Source organism: Monomorium pharaonis, chromosome 3 (assembly GCF_013373865.1).
Source record: "Monomorium pharaonis isolate MP-MQ-018 chromosome 3, ASM1337386v2, whole genome shotgun sequence".
NCBI lineage: Eukaryota > Metazoa > Arthropoda > Insecta > Hymenoptera > Formicidae > Monomorium > Monomorium pharaonis.
The window spans coordinates 23,959,551-23,985,197 of record NC_050469.1 but is presented as its reverse complement, the minus strand read 5'-3'; the positions used below and the strand labels follow the sequence as shown (position 1 = coordinate 23,985,197).

Below are 25,647 nucleotides of genomic sequence, written 5' to 3'. Positions count from 1 at the left end.
AAGAAATGATGGACGGCAGGACGGCGTCTCTTGGAAAGCTTGCTCGTATATCAAGCGCAACACTTACAGCTTATGAGATCGAAGCCTCGCTTGTCGTCTGGTACTAACTTAATCTGGCAGGTCAATAGGTTCACCCTGGTGGGCGGCTTGTTCTCGTCCGCGTGGCAAATATCGAGGTAGCCCTCCGCCTGCACGGCGCATCGCCTCTTCTGCCAGACTCGCCTCATCTTGCCTTCGCTCTTCTTCAGCAGGTGGCCGGAGCGCGTGACGCCGTGCTGCTTGTCGCCCTGCAGCTGATGCAGCGAATAACCCGCGTTTGCATTCGCGTTCAGCTGCGCATAAAATTAAGAACTTAAAATTTAAGTGCAATATAAAATGCTACAGTGGAATGACTAAATGAGATAATCCAAAAATCCGAAAAGATTCTTAAGTACAAAGCGGCAAAACTAAAATTAAAAAAATAATAAAGTTTAGTATTTTATTTTTATTAAGAGATAAATTTAAAAATATAAAAAAGATTTTTTGTCTTTGACATGTTCTTAAAGTATTAAGTCTGGAATGTGTAAATCAAATTTTATTCAAAATAAAAATTAAAATTAACGAAGTTACAGAATTTTTAATGTTATAGGAGTTTTGCTATGGTACGCTAATATATAGCTTTAAATAATATTTGAAAACGTTTTAAAGTGTTTTCCATTTCTTGAAATACCATAAACTCTTATCATACTAAGTTATAGTTTATCATTTGTTTATTATTTGTAATAGTTAATCGATTAGATAAAATAGAAATAAATTCCGTTCCAATTGATAAATAATATTTTTTTACAAATACTTTTTAAAGGTGTCTGTCTCGAAAGAATGTTTTCGAAATCAGTGATTATGATATTTCCTTTTAAATAAACTAACACAAGATAAATTTTAAAAAGAAACTCTATATCATGTGCAATATCAAACGAAAGAAACAGTGGTATCAATTAGATTTGCACTTATTAAATTTACTCTCAACGCGCTTTTCGTGACAAATTAATTAAAAAAAAAAAAAAAAGACTTCTCATCGACAGTCTTACCTCTTTGTCACATCCGGAGCTTCTAAGAAGACTCCTAAGTTCCGTTAGTCGTCTTCGTTCCTCATCCTGCGTCTGTCTGATTTTTTGCAATTTCACGCTTAGGTCGGCCACGTACGAGCCGAAGTGTTCAATGGTCTTTAAGCCGTCCTGAAAGTAACTAAAATCCCGAACGTAAGAACGTTAGAAAATTGAGTTGGCCACTTCGATCGTTCCTCAACCTCCATTACAGTTAATAAATGAGATTTCAGAAAGATAAATATTTTGAGAAAACTACTGTGATAACTTAAGATCGATTTGATGTCGTAACAAATAAAAATAATCCGCGATCTAAATAACGCATCACACGAAGAATTAACTGCATTATGTATACTCACTTTGTTTGCGCGTGGTAATATTCGACTAGATGCTGTAACAGCTCGATACCCTTCTTCGTTTTGATCTCGTTCACTTTGATCAGATACTGTAAGCAAACACAGACATTTAATGATCGGCAGTTCTGCGTTTCTATCCCCGCTTGCCCAAATGTTTTTATCGAGCGTATCGTAAAAGCAATTCGCAAACACACACGATGTTCAGAAACTATTGCCACTCCCTTAATCTATGGATCTTCCTAAGAAGTTTGATTGGGCTCCACCCATTTTTAACGGACGAATTTTAGCATTGAACACTTTGTTGACTAGATCCGATTACAATCAAGTTCATGTAAAAAAACGATTGTTTTTTTTTAATATTTATATTTAATGCTACGAGTAACTCAAAATAATCCCCAATACTTTAATTGTGAAAATAATATTAAAAAGTTAAATAGATTTAAATTTATTTTATTGAATAAAATTTGTATACTTAGTAGAGTTATAGTTATATATATTTATACTTTATTGTTACACTTTATCTATATAAATAAAAATGTAAAACGTTTGTTCTTCATCTAAGAGCTCCGTAAGTTATTCACCGATTGCTTTGAAATTTTGACACAACGTTGCATTCGTAACCGGGAGTGTTCTTATGGGGTCTGATTTTGGATATACCGGGTGTTTCAAAAATGATGGCCATAATTTAAGTGTAAAAAATAGTTTTTCATTAATATTATTGAAATTTTGACACATTAAGACGGAGAGAGACGGGGAGAGACCGGGAGAGACGGGGAGAGACGGATAGAGACCGTGAGAGACGGGGAGAGACCGGGAGAGACGGGGAGAGACCGGGAGAGACGGGGAGAAACGGGGAGAGACCGGGAGAGACAGGGAGAGACCGGGAGAGACCGTGAGAGACCGTGAGAGACGGAGAAAGACCGGGAGAGACGGGAAAAGACCGGGAGAAACGAGGAGTGACCGGGAGAGGCGGGTAGAGATAGGGAGAGACGGGGAGAGACCGGGAGAGACGAGTAGAGACGGGAAGAGACGGGGAGAGACCAGGAGAGACGGGGAGAGACCGGAAGAGGCGAAGAATGTTTCTATTGTATTTAAATTAAGTGGCAGGGCATAGCTAGTTATACCATATAAATTTAACTTAAAATTTTCCACATTATATATTATTATATTTATATTAAATTTGAGATGGGATTTCAACCTTTTTCAAGATTAGAATGTAGTTACTCGAACACCTCGTGTCGATTGTCGTGTGCACAAAAAAAATGTAAACCGCGAAAAGCCAAAACTGCAGGCTGGAATGTAAAATGTAAATGAAGAGTTTGCGAGTTAGAAGGTGTACATTTTTCAGTTGACGCATGACAATAAACCGATCGGTACACGCGCATCGATAACATGCATCGGTAGCATTGCAATACGTCTCTCGTTGGCGTGATGTTACACCATTTATATTTCATAGCTTCGGATCTACATCACCCACCTCGCACATTTGCAACTGAAACAACCGTCTCTCCTTCTCCATCTCGTCTGCGACCTCGGCGGGAGTGATCTCCGTACGAATCAGACCGGCTTCTTTCGCGTGCTGCTTCTTCTCCTTTTCGATTTTCGCATACTTTGCCTCATAGTCCTTCCAGGCTTTCTCAAAGGGCCTCTTTAGATCCCCTTTCACGCCCCTCAGATCACCCTTCAGCACCGAATCCAATGGAAACATCACGATGTTGTTGATATTTTGCATCTGGAATCATAAGATCGATGGTCAACAAATTTTTTGGGGGAAAGGAAACATTTTATAGATACGCATCAATATAACTAAATTGCTCGTCATTTAATCCGTGACGTTGCGTATACTGGTTTCATGTAAAAAATTGTGTTTCAAGATCAAATATGTGGCACACAATTCTAATAATCTGACGATTATAATTATTACTGATATATATTATTATATATACAAACATCATATATACAAACACAATATATACTATTTCTTCATTGAGTGACACGCTAAGACTAACTAAACTTTTAAATTATAAAAAAGTCAGAAAAAACATTTTAGGAAGGAAGAGTAGAAAAATACTTTAAAGAAAGAAAAACACATTTTCTTAAATATTTATTTATTATAATACAAATATAAATAAAAAACGTATATCTACGCGTTTAAACAATATAATATAAATTATTATTTTCACAATAACAATCAGGACACATGCGAGTTACATTGTGCACGCCGCACATCGCTCAATAACGGTCAACATCTCGATAAAAATACCGATGGCGTACACGCTCTCGGTATCTATTAGATACAGACGTGAAAATATTAGCCTTCCCTATCTCCGCGGAACAGCACGAGTTCTTTCAGATTGACCGAAACGCCAATATTTTATCTGTTTATCGGAATAACCGGTCTGGCAGGACTCGAGTGGAAAACGGCGATGAAAAATGCGGAGTCTTCGGGATCGAGCATCGCGCCCGGCTCTATCCGACCGCTAAATAGTGAATCACCGTCGCGCGTCGACCCGCGTCAGCCAGCGCTTTGCTTTAGCCCTCGCCCTGAATAGAACCGCGGCTTCCTCTCGGAATTTGGCTCTCGCGTGGCAACTCGAAGCTGAAAAGTATAATGCGGTACCCGCAAGTCCGATGCGCAACCGCGACTCCGTAAAGACGACACTCCTCCGCGCGAGAGAGGCGAGAATCACGAATGGAAAGGGCAAGCCGACTTATTAGACCAAGTCGTTCGGAATGTAATAAGGAAGCGTAATTAATTTCAATCGTAATTAGTTTCAATCGTTCCCCCATCGAACTACTATCGTCTGATCTTCTCTTAAGTGGAGATTTATATTACCACGGGAAATGATATATAATCGATCGATTTAATCTTCGGTTCAATTATGTTCGCTGTGAATCAAATGATGTTATTGTGCAATTAGGAATACATTAATTTCGATTTTTTTAACATTCGTTGTTGAAAAAACGCACTCGCGGGGAGGAAAGTATGATCTTTGCAAATACCCGAATACGGTAAATAGGGAGAGGAGGGATTGCAGTAAACACGTGGATTCCCCATCCTGCCTTTTCCTACAGAAAATTTTCGAGTGATTCGAGTTATTTCTTCCTAAACGTTATTCCTTCATGAACATCAAGCTTTCAACATTAAGATAAAGATAAACTCTATACATTCTCTCCATACGAAATTATCTCGAACCGTGAACGATAAGGAAAAATTATTGCCGATCCCAATTAACGGTTAATTGATCGGATATGCTAATCCCGAGTACTCGATTCGAATACGATCGAGTAGAGGCTCTTAGGCTCGAGCGCGTCGGATATTGCTTCCGGCTCTTGCTGGAATGCATCGCGCGCCATTTGAATTGAAGCCAATATCGAATGCAGATACAATTTTAACCGACGCCACGTGTGACGTCATCGGACGTAATGGCTCGGATCGGGGAAAACGGATCGCGGCGGTGAGGGAAAGAAAAAATATAAAATAGAATAAAATAAAAGTCGCGCGCCTCGAAACACACCCGGAATTTAAATTCGATCGCGGCGACTGTGTGTGTGTGTATGTGTGTGCGACTGTGATGTGTTTAAAAGAGTCTTCGATATATATAAATATGAATTCGCGTGGCCGTTCGTGCGTGATAGAATCTAGGAGAGCCTAGGCACTAGCCGGCCGCTCGCTCCCGTGGCTTATAACCGTCCGTGCACGCTTCAGTAAACGTAATTATCCCGCAGCCGCCGTGAGACGACGTCCCGATTTGTGCCGCGCAGGCTAAATCGCGCGAGCTTAGGAGAAACACGTCGGAACACAGGCAGAACCAGTTTGAATCCACCGCTAAATCCACGCCCGGACGATTACGTCCTCTCTTTATCTTTCTATCTCTCCTTCCTTCTCTCTCTCTCTCTCTCTCTCTCTCCCGGCTCTCTTACTTTTGGCCGATTTATTGCCACTGAGAGAGTACTTTGCAGAGACAGCCACATTTTCATTTGCGCTTCTTCCCTCTCGGTAGCAATTCCTTAGAATTTAATGAGGCGTCGATACCATTTCTAATTGATATGTATTTAGGTATCGAGCACTTTTCGCGTATCAAATATATATTTTCTTAAACGGAATCAGTGTATTATGAGAAGCGATAGAGTATAACGGCAATTGTGAGTATATCACTGAATTCAGTCTCGCTGAACGAAATCAATCAAAAGAGGGAGAGGATAAGGATTCTGATCTAGAAAGATTTTCTAGATGATCTAGAATGATGTTCGAGATGGAATTTCATTCATTTTTTTCAAAGGCAACTGTGAAGGCAGCTAAACATAATGTAATGCTTATTTATATATATTTACTTGCGTTTGAATAATATTTATAACAATTTCAAAGGTTTCTAAACTCAATATTCTTCAAACTATGAACTGTCTGTTTAATCTTGTTAAAATATATTTTATAAGTTGACGGAACAAAGAGGAATAAAATAAGCGAAATCAATTCTAAATAATGTTTTAATGAATGAGCAACAGGTAAAAATACTAGTTAGAATTGGTTCTGCTCGTTTTGGTCCGTTAATTTAGACGTTGTTAAAATAGATATAATTGGAAAACTTCTATCAATCTGAGACAAATAAACGATTGTTTTAAACTATATAAATATCGTTATCGTTCATACTAAAGTAAAAAAGTTGTACTAAAATTTAACAAAATGACGGCAATGTAAGCATCAAAGTTTTTTTTTTAATTTTGCTGTGTCGAATAAATTACAGTTGAGCTGTCACAATTAACGTTAGACACATAATGAAGGTAAAGTATGATTATATCTTTTATTTCCTTTTCTATTTTTTAATAAATACTGTGACTATCTTTCTCTCACAGTTTGGATAAGATGGCCCATGACTTTCTTCGGAGTAAGTGTTTATGTATGTATTATATAAAAAAGACGAGAGTCAAACTGCGCACTTAATATTTTAAATTTGATATATCATAGATATTTTTTTGTACTGACAATGAGTTGAATAAATGCTAAACTTATACATATAAACATTTATTATTAGAAATGTTTACAAATAAAATTAAATATGTAACAATAAAACTAAATATGTAAGATTACAATTTTTTTTAATTTTATAAATATTAACGTCGATAGTGTTACATACTTTAAGTTTCAGTATAAAGTAATATACTAAACGCTATTAAAAAATAATAAAATTAAAAGTATATTTTTTGCATGTTAAAAAGCTATGGCCATCATACCTAAGTTTACCGTAAGTATTGGCATTAAAAATAATATAAACCAAATCTGTGTTACTGTTTTCTGACAAAATTTTCACTGAGTCGGTTTAAGAGATAAAATAATCAAAGAAAGCGAGCAATGTTTATGTTGCTATATATACTCGATGCAATATTATTTCTTCAATTTAATCTCTTCTAATATACACCTCTTCCGGATTATCCTGCGCGAAGATATCTTGTTAACGTAGACATATATCAAGTTTCTTAATTTGACGAGCAACATCAGGAGCAGTCTGAAGAAGAGGAAGACGAGAGAAGTCCACTATGCGGCAAAAAAATTACGAGCGAGCGCAGAGGATTTCCCTCGTGGAGCACAATCATCAACGTGCAGCAGCGTAACGGACGTGCACTTAGACGTCAGAAAAGTGAAAATATATGAGCGTGGCGAGGAGACTTTCAGCATGCTTTACGAAGTGATGACATAATGTATTGAGCGGTGCGAATAAAAAAAACGCCACGTGATAACGATATTTCTTCTACGCAGCAATAATTGACTTAGCTGTATTTAGAAAAGAGCGAGTCGGAATATTCGTAATGAGTTGACCGTACTTATCTAAATAACAAAAAAGAAACGCCGAGGAAATATTCACCGCGCGCCGTATATGATGTATGCGCGTAATAATAGTAATAGCAAGTAACTTGCGGGTCGCGAAATGGTTTCTTCGTGATTCGTTTCGCAATCGTACTTGCGCGTACTTCGCCATGCAATCGCGATGCAAATCGCACATTTCTCTCCTGAAAGTTCTCGAACAACTCAAAAAGATTCGAATATTGTTTAAAACCGGAGATGATCCCTGAATAATACATATATATTATATTATATTTCAGGCGAGATGCTCATCGTAAATTCCACGTGGTTCAACGGGGCCAGTTAATCGAGCTAATTACAAGGTAACGGTTGGGCAAAAAAATTCAGACTCACGAGACATGAAGATTCATATACGTTCAGCGTTCGACAGCGCTGAAAGTCACTCGAGCGTTGAACGAAGATTAAACGTAGAGAGTTGAGAGTCTATCTACTCGCGTGAATTTACATTCATCTAATATTCATTATTCATCGTGACCCAGATACCCGATACACGCTGTTACGATGTTCAATTGCGGTGCGGAGATGTCATCCCAACGAAGACGACGACGACAACGAGAACGGAAAATTATTCCAGCGGAACAACAATATTTCGCTTGCCTCTCTGACAGGACGGGTGCCATATGTCCACGAGGAAGCGCGGCGGCTTTTCCTCGCGAGCGTGCGATCGAACAGCGCTAATCGCGAAAGTCTCCGTGGGCGCGAAATTTCGTTTCGTCGCGCACGCCGGTGCACGCGATTTCATATTGATCGGTTTAGAAATTCTATTCTCGCGCACGTACGTGAAGAGCGTACTCTACGCGCGGGGATACGTCGCCAACGGTCGTTGCCACCGACGTGACGGTGGACCGTGAAGAGATTTTTCCAATAACGCGTACAACACGGGGACGCATTATTTACGGCCGTGTGGATGAATTAAGGGAAGGTACCGACGTGGTACGCTTGCGATTTTAAATAATTTAAAGAGACTAAGAGCTAGAAATCACGCAACAATTTAATTCTGATACGCTGAGAATAACTCAAAATGAGTCGAAACGTTCGCGCGCGCGTATTATGGATTAGTTAATAAATTTATACTTGTAACTCTATATCTGCGCTCTGCTTAATCGCGCCGTTTACTTTCATTAGCCTTCATTTTGTATTTAAATCTCGAGAGTTTTTGAATATTTATTTATTATTTTAAAGAATTTATCCTTGCACTGAGAAAAAAGTCGTTGATTTGACTAAATTTTTCAACTTGATTAAATTTCTTCCGTTCACCTACTTGTGTATTTCAGTCAAATATATAAATACTTAAATTGAAGTACAAGTATTCTATGTATTTAAGTTAATTGTATAAATGCTTGAACTGAAGAAATTTAATCCTGTTGAAAAATTTAGTCAGATTAACAACATTTTTTCCTCAGTATGGACAATGCGCTCTAACATGCCTAACTTAGAGGTTTCTCATATGTTTCATTATGCCAACGAGTCGATTATTTAACCGCGTTACGCTTCCGACACACTCTCCTCTCTTTTTATAAAATTTATTCTAATTAATTACGACTATACATAGAATTTATTCAGTGCCACGGAAAAAAAAAGTTAAAAACGACGAGAGATGGAATATTCCGTGCGTCGCGTGAAATCATCAAGAATGAAAGCACGGAATGTTCCGCATATGTTGACACAAATTCTGCTTGTAGGGTTTTGCACGTACCAGGGTCTTCATGAGGGCGCTCAGTTCCTTCGTGACCACCGCGAATTTGAGAAAAGCCGCACCTATGTCCGGTTCCTGTTCCTTGAGAGCGGCATCACCGAGTCTCTCTAACGCTCTTCCTAAGTACACCTCGTTGTCCACATGAGCTGCGAAAAAAAAACCATATGGTCCCATTTAATTAAATGAATAGCATATATAGCATATAAGTATCGCGAATAACAGATTCCTTTTTAATCACGTTTACTTGTATTCTTAAAGGGAAAGCACATTCTTCTGGTCTAGAACATTTGTTTTTGTTTAGTTATGCAACGCAAATATGCCAATGTGCAACAATCGACATTTTTAAAATATTTTAAAACTTTGTCTCAAGGTTTGTATTTAAATTACACATACTTCCTTATTCTTTTTAAACGTAGATATATTATCACACGGATGTATGTATACTTCAGTGTCTTTTTGTTATTTAATATTTTATTAACTATACTCATTTCGAGTTACACAAAGATGAACGTAGCATAAGATTTTAATAACATAATCACTTAAAGCACGCCATCATTCTTTTTCGAAATTTTCATATTAAAATTTCATATTAAAATGATCATTTGATAAGTTGAGTGTATATACATTGTATATTCTACAATATTTTTATTTTAAATAAATATAATATTTTAAACATATTTATCAAGACCTAAACAAAAAAACGAAAATTTTAAAGTTTTATCAGAATATTCCCTTACTTTCAGATTCATGTTTCAGTGTTTTTGCATAGAATATAGATATGCAACCTTAAAATTCTGGAAATTTAAATGATTGCGATCGTTTTTTTCACCTTTCTGCAAGACGGACAAATTTTCCTCCCTCACGTGTAATTATATTACATTATTGAAACGCGCAACGCTGTTCTTCATTCAGAATCGCGCGGCTCGTAAATTTCCTACACGGTCATCACGCGAATATTAATAGCGGTATTTGTACGAGCGTGGTTACCATTAAAGCCGACGCGCTCTTAGATTGTTAAACGCCCGCAATCGCAATTAATTCCTTGGCCGGCCCGCACTTTTTCCCCGCAACGACCGCGAGCGTCATCTCCGCGAGTACCGGCAACCACGAAAGAAAAAGGGAGAAGGAACGAAGGAGGGACGGAGTAATTTAACCCCTTCCTATACCGTAAGACATTACATACCGCGCGGATTCCCGCGTTCCCCTCGCCTGTACGCCTCGAATTACGAAGCGCAGCCTTGGCAAGGCTGCGCGCTAGGCTAACGTGGAATGCATCCTCTACGATAAACGCCGTGATCTCTCGTTTTACGCTCCGCAAGACGTCGAGGCGGCTCCTCTTTCTTCCCTATCTCCTCTCTTCCGCTTCCCGAATCCCCCGACCGCAATCTCGGGGCACAGAGAGAGAGAGAGAGACCCTTTCCAATATATATTCCAATAATCTCTCTCTCTCTCTCTCTCTCTCTCTCTCTCTCTCTTTCTTTGCTTCTTTTGGTCGTCGGTTGCCCACTCTTTTCATGTCTTTCCTCTTCCTGCAAAGTTTCTCGACCGATATCGCATGTAAGTACACGACCGAGAGCATGGAATCTCGCTCGACTGCGAGGCGAAGTGAAAAGAAAAACGTTTCGCGTCCGGTTCGAAAGAGAATGGCTTCCGTTTTTTTCCCCTCAATAAGGATATCATTTACTTTTATCGGAGATTTGCGCACTCAGGAGTTTTATAATTTAACACTCTACAAGTTTGCGCGGTAAAATCATTTCTCACACCTTGCTTCTTGTAAATTAGACTCACACAATAGTTTTTTTTTTCTTCATTTGTAACAAACACGAAAAGCAAAAAAAATTTTTTTTTAATCTCTGATTTTATTTTATCAATCGCGATGTTCCGAGATAAGTCCCGATGCTCTTCTACATCCGCAATAAGAACAATATGTCATTGCCCGTATTCAAAGTCGTCAGATCCTTTGTTCCTTCCGTGTCTGCGATGCTTCAATTCCCTTCCAGCTTGTACTCCAAAACTTTCTTCCATTCAATAACCGACCGCGCTCTTTCCCCATTGGAGGAGACTGCAATCTGATTGACTCTGAGCAACGTCGAAAAGCGTTTATCGCTCGGCCGAAGGGGGCGCGCATCCTTCCTCCCGGCAGAAATTTCATTAGTCGAGAGAAACTTCTCAACGGGATGCACCAAAGGACGAGGAGGAGAGGGGGGGGGGAGAGTATAGGGAGGGAATAAAAGGTATTGTCCCTGTGTGTCGCGAAGTGATGTTCAATTCAGCCTCGCGGCTGGGATGCGATGAATATAATCGTGGGGTCCATGCCAACAGCAGAGCAGATGAGCCGCGGCGGAAACTCGCTCACGCCTCTGGTTGATGAAACTTTCAATTACATTATATGGTAAAAAGGGCCCCCTTTCATCGGAAACACCTCGAAAGCGCTCTGTGCCGCGCCTGTTTTAAAATCCCCGCGTGAAATGCAGTTACAGCAACACCGATAGATACCGGTCCGGTCCGTCAAACACTGACCGAGTAAAATGGAGTCAACGTACAACGGAGAGGGAAACTACGAGAGGTCTCTCGTTCGCGCTAAACGCGATAATGTACCGTGTCATTGCGATTCTATGGATTAAACTTCTAATTGCGCATTCCGCCATTTCTTCCTCCAAACGACTTCCCGCGCGTTGACTCCGTTTGCCCTCCGTATGTTTTTTCATAGAAAAGAAATTCGTATTAATTCAACAACCATCGTTTTATATTTTAGCAAGAGTTATTTGATAATCTTGAATTTCAACATATATTTTTATTTCAATATTATAATAGTTACCTGAAGAACAATATATATTCAAACGTTTTTCCCGATCAGAGAGAACCGTTTTAAGACGCCGTTTTAAGTGGAAATGCAACGTCACGGTATACAAAAAAATTGTTAAAAAATTTTAATTCTTTGTTCAAAGGAATTTTTTACCAAACATTTTCTCCTCTTAATTCAATAAACCTTATTGAATAGTAAGAATATATTTTTCTCAATTGATAACTACAAAATTCCTCATGTAAGTTAGGATATCTGTTAACAAATTCTTTACAGAAGATTTTATATTCTCCCTTATATATGTGACAATATGATTGTAGATTTGTGACCACTAATTTTCCTCCCTGTTCTTTTCAGCGCGCACGCGAGAGTAATGTCTTATACGAGTAAATTTATCAGAAGGGGAATAACACCGTGCAGACTTTTATTCTAAGGGAGCGACATCCGTTTTCCTCCATTCTTGTCTCCCCGAGAGAAATTTATCGGGGCCTCGCGCCTCGTTGCTCTCCGCATCGTCATCCCGCATCGTTTCCACTTGTCGCCGGAAAATTATGCGGAAGTCCTCGGAAAGCCCGCGCGGGATCTAGCTGGTCTGGCGGCGTACTTTTTCGCGGCTCTGGAAAACGCTAATGCATTGCCCCTAAATATTTCAATCGTGCGCGCATCGCATGAGCGATATTATCACCGGATACATCTGGAATTGCATCTTTCACGAGCGCGCATCAGCTCTCTGAGAGAGAGAGAGAGAGAGAGAGAGAGAGAGAGAGAGAGAGAGAGAGAGAGAGAGAGAAAGAGAGACGTGCGAGCATAAAATCGTTGCACAAGTTACACATGCACTCGTCAAAAATAATATTTCAGCGAGAGACATTTATGAGCAGTGCATATCATACAAATTATACAGTTTGATCCGTTTGATCTTTTTTTTATTAAACGTTTTTGCTAAAGTAGCTGCAGATTTAACGAGATGCAAATCTGATAATAATTTTATCGGATCATCAAAATAATTATGCAGGACGCTGAAGTATAATAAACAATGCTACAAAAAGTTTTGAGCGGCATACATATCTAATTATTTTGACGTTTCAATAAAAAAAATTGCGTTTTATACTCCTATCTGGCTATTTTAGATATTTCAGTAAAACCGTATTTATATATATTTATTTCATTGTCAAAAATTTGTTTTTGTAACCTGTTCCCGCAAAACGATTGAATACCAGCGTTCCCGCTGTCTGTTGTGTCGGAGAACTTCCGCTCGAAAGTTCCGAGAATATCGGAGCGCACGAGTGCTCCCGCGGGCCCATTGTCTCCAAGGGACGGACAACACACGCGTCACGGCATGCGATTCGCGCCCGGGGTACTCGGAGCGATACATCCTGTCTATCGTCAGGTATAGCGACCGAAGACAAGAGAAAGAAACGCAAAGAGAGAGAGAAAGAGAGAGAGAAAGGATGGACAAGTAGAGAAAAAATCGCGGGCGAGAGGCGAGGAATTAATGGCATATCGAGAGAAAAGTGGTCCATTGTGACCCGACGCGGAAATAATGCTGACCGGTCCGATACGGATGGAGTTGCGATTTCCAGGGGTCGATTGACGGGTGAAAAATGGCCCGAGAGATCGTCCGGACTCGTAAAAAAATTCAACGCGCCGCGGATAAACAAACACGAGCGTTTAGTATATCGCGTTTCGATCAGCGATTCGTTGTTCTATCGCAGTGATTATTATTCTTGGAAAGTGCTGCGAGGAACGTTTTCAATGTTTCGTTAATCCTGTGAAAATACCGCTAAGTAATTGATTTCCTTTATTGGATAAGACCTTTTGTTGGAATCTTTTTTGCTCTCACATTATTATTTAATTTTGAAATATCAAAGTTTTTTTGTGAACGTTATTAATGTTTGTGTAAGTAGAGCAATATTTAAAATCTAACATTTATAAGATAAACAATAAAAGAACATTAATATAACGAGATAATTTCGCTAAATGATTACAAATTTAAACAATATATTACACTATAATAATCAAAAACACAATAGTAATCATGTAATATATAAAAAAAATATATATATATATTATATATAATTACATATGTTACATTATGCAGTGTCCCGTAACTCACGTTTAAGATACTACGGCAAAAATGTTCTCGAAAGTTAAGCAAAATAGTTATTTTTATTTCAAACAGTTTTTTGAGATAAAAATTTACCAAAATAACTTTTTTATTTTATTTTTAGAAAACTATTTTGAATCACTAATTTTGGAATATCCCGCATACGTAAAGTCACAAACATCCTACAGTTTCATCATACAGGATTCATCATACAGTTATTAACTGTTCGATTCATTTTCTTTTATATTAATTGAACATGTTGGTAATGCGATATTTATTTTTAGAGGATCATAATAACAGTCTTAATAGAGATAAGCAATGTGATATGAGGTAGATAAGGTGACAATTAACGTAGGGTAGATTTCCCGCGATTACGAACTAATGAAGCATAACGACGAAGACGAGAACCTTCGTGGGCGATGAAGAGGTTGCGGTAAGGAAAGGATTACACTGAGCACAAGGATAAACGAGTAAAATCAGTAAAGTGAGTGACAAGTAAACTATAAACCTGGAGAGAGAATGGAGTATTTCGAAAGAACTATTTAAAATCAGTCATTAGATTTTACGAAACTTCTTGTAATTTAAAATTCAACGTCATTGTGTGTTATTTCTCGAATTCTATTGAATGGAAAACAAGTTATGCAATTTCAGTCATCTTTGCCAACAAAGACATTTAGGGATATTTATGATACGCCCTGACAAATAAATTTCACTTTTTATCTTTCCCGGAAAATTACTATGTTTTGTTATAAGAAATTTTACAAAAATAATATGAAACTATAAGAAATGTAAGAAATAAATTTTTTTTATTAAAATCACTCGTACATATCACTCTTTTCAATTTTTCAATCGGCAATATGATAATGACATTTACATTATATAAAATATATAAATGCTAATCTTAGCTAGATTAATAAGATTTTAAACACCAACCAATTATATTAAATAAATGTACATGATGATTATCGCTTATTATCTAAAATATTTTGATAAAATATTGCACACATGTGTCGGCGCGGCTCGTTTGAAGTGCATGACAGAAATAAATGCTACCTCGTCAAAAGAGACAGTTTTATAATGCTAGGCTCCCACGGGGTGTCTTCCCATTACGTGATATAATTGCAGACTGTCCACAGACCTCTCGACAATTACAGCAGTATCCTACCACGTGGTTGTAAGGTCGTCAACGGCGTTTCGCGACCTAAGGAAGCAATTTCGCGCCACGGCTACCTGCTCGTTGCGTCATGAGAGATCCGTAACTCGAAGTTCAATTCAGAAGGAACAACATCTTCGGCATGTTTGCTCAGGCTTGCCTCGCGCTTGGGATAATATTTGCGAACGGGCGGTCCCGAATGAGCACCTTGCCGCAATCTAGGTGTGGACAATCGCTACAAGATGATAGGACACGGAAGTACAACGCGAAATTCGCAATAGGACTCTTCAAGAGGCTATTCCTGTCTGCGACTCTTGAATTTTTTTGCATTTTTTAAGTACAAAATCTCTGAAGAATATCTGTATAAATATATTAGGTGAAAATAATGTGTGAAAATTATTGTGTAATAAATAATATTGTGTAAAACTTTAAAATCGCTTTTTTCGAAATTACTTTTAACTATAAAATTTTCATTGCTAATAAATCATTTTTTATCAGATGTGAATATACGTATAAAATAAATGTTTTTTTTATCGCACAAACTATAATTAATGTATGTTTTTATTATTAACAAAAAGTCATTTTTTGCATAAAATTTATAAGAGAATACTGAGAGCGTAAAATGAGAAGCACCGGCAACATTATTATTTCTTATACAAGCATACATATTTGATTTTACTGCTTTAAGAAATATATGAATTTTGTTATAATAAAGAAAAATATATATATACACTGAGGAAAAGAGTTGTTAACTTGATTAAATTGTTTAAATTCAAGTCTTTTATTTCAGTCAAATATATAAGTATTTGAATTAAAGTTCAAGTATTTTATGTATTCAAGTTAAATACAGAATACTTGAACTAAAGAGAAATTTAATCAAGCTAAAATTTAATTAAAACAACATTCTTTTTTTTCAGTGCATATATGTATAAATATTTCTTAAAAATACATTTTTCTGTATCAGAATATTTCTTCAAAGCGATTCTCAAAAGAAAAGAATTCGCGTGAAAGGATTCGCTTGAGAACAGAAACCACAGATATAACGGAAGACGCCTCGCCGTGGAAAGCGAAGGAACGGCTTGAACACGCAACTTTCGCGGAATAATGCGAGCGTTATCGATCCGATGTGGAAAGGAAACGGCGCTTTAATCTCTCATTAGTCTCGCGGCTAACGCGAGAACCGCGCGGCCCGGCACGCGCTGCCGTTTTATTCCTGCTATAGGGATATCCAAGCCGGCGCGATATCTCGCCGCGATCCGCCATTTTCCGTGCAATGTGCGAGTCACATTTTCATTGCGGTTTAATTAAAGCTATAATTTTGCGAGAGATATGCGATATATTAAGTACGACGACTTTGCGTCGTAAACATTGATACATGTGATACGGATATAAATACAAATGTAATATATTTATGATCTTTAATTTACGATCACTCGCGCGATATAACGTCACGCCGATAAAATGTTATTGAGTACGTGCGTGCGACGTGCGTGCTGCTTATTGCTATTCTTGCGGACTACTGGGCTGTGAGGGGATGAGATTATACAACCCACGTTGTAGCCCTTTCGTAACTATGAGATTTATAAATAAGTATAATACACGTATTGAGCGCACAGGCGCGCGGAAAACTAAACGCGTGCATGATAAATGATAACTTATTGAGTTCGGCGATAAAGTCACGTAACTTTCGCGGTACACTCGCGACTTTATAAAATAATGATTCGACGGCGCATTTATTTGCCCCGGCGAGCGGAGGTATGTTAAAAGTTTACGCGGAAGGAGCAATGCGATTTCCAACATCCACGTGAGAGGACGTCGATGCCGTGCAGGATGTTCGCGAGTTTTATCAGGAAATATGAACATTCTAAGGCAACTGTGACGATATTTTACGCGCCCGGCGCGTATATATGTCGTGCCGCACATGAATAATGAAGGCAGGCCTAATAACAGCCGTGCTCTTGCGTTTCTTCGCGAGCGTTACGGCGCGCGCGATATATCGACAGCGCTGACAACGACGCGTTATTGATCGCCCGCTCGTTCATAGACTCGCGGGCGCGAACCGTATAACCATTCGGTCGTAAAGATGCCGATCGCAGACTCCAGAACGCGAGGACATTCGCGGTATACGAGCCCCCGGCAGGCCAGACTCTCCTACGCTTGGCCGAGGGAACAAAGGGGGCGCCGGAGAAATCGATCTGTCTGCCCCGATGGAGAAGCGGCGAAAACCCGGCGACGACTGCGAGCCCCGACCCGTAAAAGTCAGCGGCACGGTGCTCTCTCGGGGTATTTCTCGGGTCCCCGAGTCTATAGACCCTCTAGGATGTTGAACCCGACGCGTCTTGCCCCCTCCCCCTCCCCCATTCGAGTACAATAAAAATCCGGACTCTGACGCCCGTAAAATTTAGAGCACGTACGGGCAGGTATTACGTGGCCCGGAAATACGTACGCGGCAAGTGAATTTCGCGTTTGTCTCGAGACGCCGCGCGTAAGTACTTCTATAATATATTTCATAAACCCCAAAGTGTCTCCTCTCCGTCTTTCCTCCTCTCCTTTCACTGATTTATTTAATCTCCAATTCTCCATAAATTGATAAGTTTCATTAAAGCAAATGTTCAGATTGTTTCTAAATAATCGCATTTAAAAAAAAAAGTTTGATATATATGATGTATGACTCAAATTTGATAGAATGTTAACGTATTTTTATAACAGAGCTTTTTTTAGATTCTAATTTTACATGGATCGAATCTCTTTCGGATGAGATATTAAAATACTCTTGTATTATACATACAAAAGATAAAGAGTAGGTAGTCCGTATCAACTATCGATTTTTATCGCAGCTTGTAGTAGGCGTTGCTGATATGTTTAATATAACATTCAGCCGCTATCATCAATATTAATATCGTCTATTCATCCAATACGCATGAGTCTAGCGTGACTAATAATTTAAATGCCCACGATCTACGTATACAGTAGGATTTTTCTCTCAAAGAGACGAAGTCATCAGAGCAATCAAAGTTAACAATGTCCATACTCTCTAAGATTTCTTAAGGAACATTTAATATAGTAATCATTTACGTATAATTCCATATTTCCATAAAACAAATAGAATATATATAAAGAAAGAATAATAGAATTTGTTAAATTAAGAAAAGATCAAATCTGGTCAAAGAATCTGTCCTTAAAACTTAACACCGAATGTTATACATGTCACAGGAAATATAACTTTACTTATTTTATTTCTATCTGTTACCGAGACGACAGTTTATTTTACGTTCTGTGGCGTAAATCAATTTGGACTTCTAAGAGATAACTGATTGTTATATTCTCGCAATCGTAAAATCAAGTCGCAAGTATAATGAAAATTTATATGATACTCGACTCACCGTTTCCAGAGTTGTGAATAGCCTTGATAGCCTTCTTCAGCTTCGTAAGACCATCCCTGTCGAAGTCCAGAGTCTGAAAGAGAAAAAATAATAATAAAATACTAGCTAGCAAAATGCTAGCTAAAATGTAATAATTTCTTTAATCATGTCTATAAAATATTACGAGTCAGATCGCATATTAATGCATTCAGTCTTACATTTTAATGAGCTATCGGCGTCAATAACATTGTACGAGCAAAATATATAAACGTATATATATAAAAGTTATATATATTTTTTCTGGGAATATTATTATAAAGAATATTCCACAGCTTCAATTTTTTTCATTCATTAAAAATGTAAAAACTACGTTTTTTCGAATATGTTTAAAAAATATCACAAAATTTTAAAAAATTTTCATACAGTAAAAATATCGTAGTCAAGTATATTATATTTAAATTTAAACTGATAATGAAATTATATCACGGAGACTTTGTATATGCAAATGATAAAGCAAATTTAATAAACTTTAATCACGTAACATCTCTTTCTTGAAACTTTGATTACGTTAGTTGATGCCGTTTTTCAAATATGTATCTTTCAAACGCGTGCTCTTTCGCAGGGCTTTCGAGAAAATAATTCTGCAAATATCATATTCAGACATTTCAGTTTCAGACAATATACGCTCTACGGGAGTCATAAATCCGGATGTGTCTCTTTCACCCAAATCCGTCACGGATTCGTGAATCCGGACATCCGGTTAGTTTTAAGCCCCTCTCTCGCCTTCCCTCCTGCTCTACCAACTTTGCTAATAGAGGCAGCACTAAAGATACGAGTAAAAGATTACCAGACATAATTTCATTGCACGTTCAAGCGGTAAAGTGTGGCCCTAAAGCGATACGTTTATCCGGAAGTGCCACCGTTCATTTATTTACTTCATGCGACAGCGAGAAGATGTGCTGACGGTATATATTTAGCCTTTTATCTCGGCTGCGATGTGTTTGAGAATCACACCTGCCTCGCATTCACGTGTGACGCATCACTTGTCGTGTGTTACATCTTCGTGAGCCAAATCCGCACGCTCATGGTCGCGTCGCACTTTATTTCATTGTCACTTACGAATAAAAAAAAAAATAGAAACAAAGTGAGGCGCGCGAAATAGAGATGTTAAAAATAAATCCTTCGACACACGCATATATACGCACATGTTTTTTTTTTTTTCCCCATAGCGTAAGCTAATAGATGGACATTGCGTTCTCTGTGAAATAAATCACACAGAGTTATTTAATAAAAATCAAAATATGAAATAAAAAGAATCCATATATGAAATATCGACGCGTCGATTAACCCTCGAGTACAGAACTCCCCATCGAGAAAGCACAATATAATTTCAAGGTGGAAAATAGCATCGAGCGCATTTATTAACCGTACGAGCATCGACCATTTCTCTTTAGTGCGCGAAACTAATCGCGCGTAGAAAGCAAAAGCACGAAGTATATAAGGGAGAAACGATATAGAGAAGGAGATAAAGGAGGAAAAGAAGCAAAGGAGAAGAAAAGGGATCGAGCCGTGCGATGATCGAGGGCGTCTGGACATGCCGGGAATTCGTGTGAGCGGCGACCAATAAGAACGATGACGAGGGATGCTGTACTAAAATAGCGTCGACGACCGCGACGACGACATATACCGATAAGAGTAGATAAGAGTTTAATAAGCGGGCGAGCAAGGAAAGCGAGGGTGATTAACGCACGATACGGCACGGCGCAGCGCGGTGAACAAATTCAACACGCCAGTGGTGTAATGAACAGAACACGTTTTCAACGAAACGCACGAAATTATTGACGCATCCATTTGCTGGCGCAATTATTCCCGAATGCCCACCACAGCGGACGTTCCTATTTTCCATGCAAATTCCTCGGAAATACGCGGCTGTGATATATATATATGTTTTCCCATTTTTTGAAATCGCGCCTGGAGAACCCAGAGAGAGTTATTAAAATAATATACGTCACACGGAAATGATAGTTTTGTGTGCAAAATGTGATAGAAGATAATTTCGTTGGATCACATCAAGATAATTATGTACGATGTTCAACAAAGATGCTCAACAAATGCTTCAAAGTTTTGAAATACTTAACAACTATAGTTTGAGCGCCCTACATAATTATTTTACAAGTTCAACAAAATTACTTTCAGATCTATATCTTCCTAGATAAATTGTTAGATAATTACGTTAGAGCAAAACCGTTCTCTTCCTATACGGATTTAACTTTGTGTAAAATCGTATATTCATATAACTAATTATATGTTTACAGATATATAAAAATTGCACATTTTTTATCATAATTTTCCAACAAATAGGTATATTTCTTAAAAACAATGAATATAAAAATAATGTTCAAGATTAAATGAGTGAGTAAAATGTCTGTCAGAATGTAAATAAAAATACAAATATGCATAATTGTAAATATATGTAAATATACATAGTCTGGTAACTCCACCTTTGCAGATCTCAAGCCTTCATGAGAAAGGATGAGGGTTTAGATAAAATCAAAACGTAGAAAAACATATGAAAGCATACAATTAGCCATAATTATATGACTTCAAAGTCAGATCCGTTAATCTCTGTTAGAAACCCTCATTGTTGGATTCTACTTTGATATATAGTATTCTGTTATACTCTATACTTTTCACTACAAAATCATATTCTTTAGTGCAAATCCAAATCTCCACAATTTTAATAAAAATTAAGAAAATAAGAAAATAATTAAAATAAAAAAAATAATAATAAAAGAATATAGATTGATATGTGGAAACACAACCAATTAAAGACAAACTTTCTTGTGTAATTTATATATCTTTTTAAGTTAATTAAATGATACACTGAATTTCAGTCTTAAAACACAGTTATAAGTTAAACAAAAATAATATCACAAGAATAATAATTAGATTGAGAAAAATTCATTTTTCTAACTCAATAAAATCAACCGTTGTTTTCTTACTAAAAATATTTTAATTACGATTTTTAACAGGTAAAATTAAAGAAAAAACTCAACAATCCCTGCGTGCTTTCCTATTACAAAACTATTACGACGAAAATGAGATAATATTGCGAATATTGTTAAACTAAAACAAGTTTCTGAACTATAATTTTAAGAGGATACGCGAATAACATTTCCAATTAAAATTTCTCGAGAAATTGAATCTTTTCGTATCATGCATTATTCTAACAGATCTAAAATAATAATAATACATAATAATCGCTGCTCGTAGTTAACAATTTTCCCGCATTTGAGTAAGAAACTTGCATCCGGAGAGTGACGCGCGCGTGACGCGTATCGCCGCGTCCGACGCAATTATTTTCGTCGGCACAAGCGCGATCGAAAAAAAAATCCGAGCTGAGAAGAAATAGAATACGTTGCCGGTCGGCCTTGCCGGATTCTCCCCCTCGTGTCGACGGCATTCGGGCCGGAGCAGCCGGCGATGCGTTTCGCCGTCCTTGAGGATCTCAGAGAAGGCCGCTGCGCGCACGAGCCCGCAGAGCAAAACGACTTTCGGCTTCGTCGAGATCGGGATTCTCGCCTCTACCACGCCCGCGACCTCTTTCCCTTCTTTCCCTTCCCCTTTCGTCCCTTCCTGCCCCCCCCCCCCCGGAACCGGACAAGAGAACCGGGAAGATAATTGCGTATGTGCCCCTAGGATATGGGCCTTACGTTACTCGCGCCGTGCACGCGCTCGCACGCAAGTATATTGTCGAGGAATGCCTGTGAATTTAACAAGAGAGGTTCCCATACCCAAACATTTGTCCCCCAAAAATTCTTATAGACCGGCATTCATAATATATTCTTATGTTATTTCGGACCGCCCTAAGTATAGTCTTAAGATTTCATAAATTAATCCATGGGCCGGTATTCATAGTCCGATCTTAGCCCTCGGTTGTGACACTTATCTCCAGTCGCATCGTTGTCACATAGGTACAGCGTTTCCCATAGGTACCCATTTCGATTTTCAAACGGTCACTATTTTAATACTATCAGAGATATGGTAACCAAACAAATTGAGAATTAACTTCAACAATCCTTTTAGAATATTATTTGATTATTACAATGTTAAAATTCGAAAAGGTTCATGTTAAAAAACGGTCTTGAAAATTTTAATTTACAGAAAAAATCAGTTTTTACAAAAAATTATGTCTTTTTTTATTTCAAATATTTTAAGTTAAAAATTTATGTGATTACTGTGGTTACTGTTAAGTCGACGCATTGGTACACTGTATCCAATGTGACAGCCAAGGGTTAAATAATAAGCTATTTTAAGTTTATTTTCAGATACTCTGTAGCCAATGAAATGATGCGTATAGTATCTAAAGAAACTTAAGACGATCATAAATATAAGAACGAACTATGAATATCGGCCATAGAGTCGCAACAGCATTTTCAAGACATTATTCAAAACGGTCTTAAAATAAAAACAGTCTATAAATACTGACCAGGTTTACGAAACTATAGGTTTACGAAATAGAATTATTTTACTGAAAAGAAAGAAAATTATTTTTTATAATAATGCGATGAGACGTACAATGCAAATAATAAATAAAAATGTATTACTTATAAGCTATCATACATCTAACGAAAAATTTGATTAATATCAAAAGACACTTTAGAAAATGATTCATTCCTAATAGAGGAATGAGACTTGACATTTCTCTTTCGGTTAGTCATCTCAATACTATTTTACAAACGTAATAAATGATTCACAGACGGTCAAGAACTTTTTAATCAGAATTTCTTGCTTAATCATCTTTGGGAACATTGTGCGAGATAGTAAAATTTTAAATAAAAAGAATAGCGTAACATCATAATAACAATTAAATAACACATTTCATAAAAATGTTATAATAAATCTTGTCGCATAACAGTAATTAACATATCACTATTTGTAAATCTAAAATTGCGAGTAAATTTTTCATTTTTGAATATTATTGAGTAGATTCTATGAAGTGTAAATTCTACAAATGATTAGTCAAACGTATTTTTTGAGAAATCAATATTACCAACGATATCTACTTAGTTTATAAATTTTATATTAATTTTAAATTAATTAATGCAAGAAAAAAATAGTATTTTTTAAATATATTTTAGAGCACTGAATTCATACCGATAGAAAAATTCCATTAAATTTAAATTTTAACTGTGATAATATTATTTTTCGCAATAAATTCTTTACAGTTTTTAAACGCGTTTTTAAAATGTTTATAGTTCATAGTTATTAAATTTTATGTTCAAATAAATTTTAGATATTCTAGTTTGTTTTTTTACGATTGCGTTTTAAGTTCGATAATCACATCGACACGCAGTTTATAAAACTGAAAAATATAATAATTTATATAAAATATCAATCTTATATTTAATAAATCTCAAACCTAATAGAAATAAGTAGAGTAATTTTAACAGTAAATTCGGGCTTATTCGAAAATTATCTCAGAAACAGTTTTCATATGCTCTCGCACAAATCTTGTGAATTAACATTATTATTATATCTTATCTATTTCATGTAAAGAAATAATAATGCATAGAATAGATAACAGATAAAAATTTATTGTAACATTTTTTTTAAATATAAAAGTTCAATTTCCTCAAGGAGATTTTGTAAATGGAACTCAACCCAATATGTATTATCAAAATCGATTTGACCTTGTATTCAGTACATCGAGTACCTTCTCATGCGAATCAAAGACAGGCACGCGTCTCGCCAGCTAGTAATTAACCACGATGGCACCTACTGCGTAACCTCGCGTCCGGCTCTAATTGACTCTCTCGCTAATTAATGCGCACTATGAGCACGAACATACGCGCAAAGGTTACGCCGCTGGCAGCAAAGCCGACAACAACACATATGGTCGGCACATTGGACGTCTCGAGAATCGATAGCCTGCGCAGAGAGTGTTACGTGATTGTGGCAGGAAAGTATTCCGGAAGTGACCACACGTTGTTGTGTCTCTTTCATTTAAAATTCTCCGAGTGAACTGTCGTCAATACTGTCGAAATCGATTTGGCCTTGTGTTGAGCAAATCGAATGCCTTCTTATGCGAATAAAAGACTAGCACGCGTCTTGCCAGCCAGTAATTAGCGATTGGCACTTGTTCGAAGAACTTTAACTATACTTACTTTCGACCCTGAATATAAATTTTTCTCCCCGAATCGAAGACAGGATAAAGGTTTGTTTTAAAGTCAAATTAAAGATCTTTAGTGAATGTGTCCCGGTAAAATATCCGGCCGATACCATGTACCATTTATTATATGTTAAAATTAGATGTTGCCTGTATGAAATTTCTCCCTTTTTATATCAAAGTCGCAGGCACTTAAGTTTCGTTTCCTTAAAATCTGCGATTAATTCTCATTCTCAAATTGCTTTAAGATTTCTTTAAAAATAATTTTTATGTATTTTCACAAAATTTGTTTAATATCTTATCATATAAGACTAGCAACATTTTGAACACAGACAAATAAAGTATGAAAAGATATTTGTAACGAGACGTAAACATTCTGTATGTTATTATTAACAAAACGAGGCATTTCAATATACGTTCTTCTAAAAAAAAGCAAAAGTAAAGTTTCTAGTTAAAACACGAAATATCCTATGTGTATTCTATGAATAAGTCTCAGACTTTGCTATGTGCTTCCGTAATCAAGTTAACAGCTGTAAAACCGTTTGCTGACAGTATCCAACCTGCGCGTGTAATCGCCGGTGAGATTAAGGCGCAACTTGGAAATTATCCTTCCGTTGCGACACAATATAAAACGTATTGTGCAGTCGAGGGCGATACTGCAAGTTACGCAAAGTTCCGACCGGGAAGGGAAAACTTTCCCTCGCGCGTTACACCCATAATTCTCTCGCGCTATGTGTTTCCTATCCGCTCGTCGCGGGTTATACGTCCGCTACAAGAACTGCAGCGTGCGCGACGCGTCATGAAAAGCGTTTTTCTTGCGGATCACTCGAGAGCTAAACCCCGGTTGCCGCGGTAACGCCAGCGACGCGGCTCACGTTGTGTACATTAAGCGATAAATTGCGCGCGATCCCGCTCTATGCGGGCCCTTACAAAGCGCAATTAATGATCCAGCCACTCGTTCCCATCGTGTCGCGTGCCCGCCCCACGTTCTACGCACGTGCAACGACGCGCGTGTACCCCTTGATGGTAGGTGCTAAACGATCGTTTCCCGCTACTTGCTTC

At 37.5% G+C, this 25,647-nt stretch overlaps 1 protein-coding gene across 5 annotated transcripts in view; it reads right to left on the bottom strand.

Moving 5' to 3' along the window:
* The window catches only part of LOC105836389 (arfGAP with SH3 domain, ANK repeat and PH domain-containing protein), a 54,028-nt gene that overhangs the window by 9,575 nt on the left and 18,806 nt on the right, over positions 1-25,647 (bottom strand). For all 5 annotated transcript variants that reach the window (XM_036284775.1, XM_036284779.1, XM_036284776.1 and 2 more), the window contains exons 2-7: positions 18,438-18,510; positions 8,995-9,140; positions 2,916-3,170; positions 1,442-1,527; positions 1,068-1,224; positions 68-332 (exon numbers count right to left, since the gene is read on the bottom strand). In XM_036284775.1, coding sequence (XP_036140668.1) covers positions 68-332; positions 1,068-1,224; positions 1,442-1,527; positions 2,916-3,170; positions 8,995-9,140; positions 18,438-18,510 — 982 coding nt within the window. The remainder of the gene's footprint in view (positions 1-67; positions 333-1,067; positions 1,225-1,441; positions 1,528-2,915; positions 3,171-8,994; positions 9,141-18,437; positions 18,511-25,647) is intronic.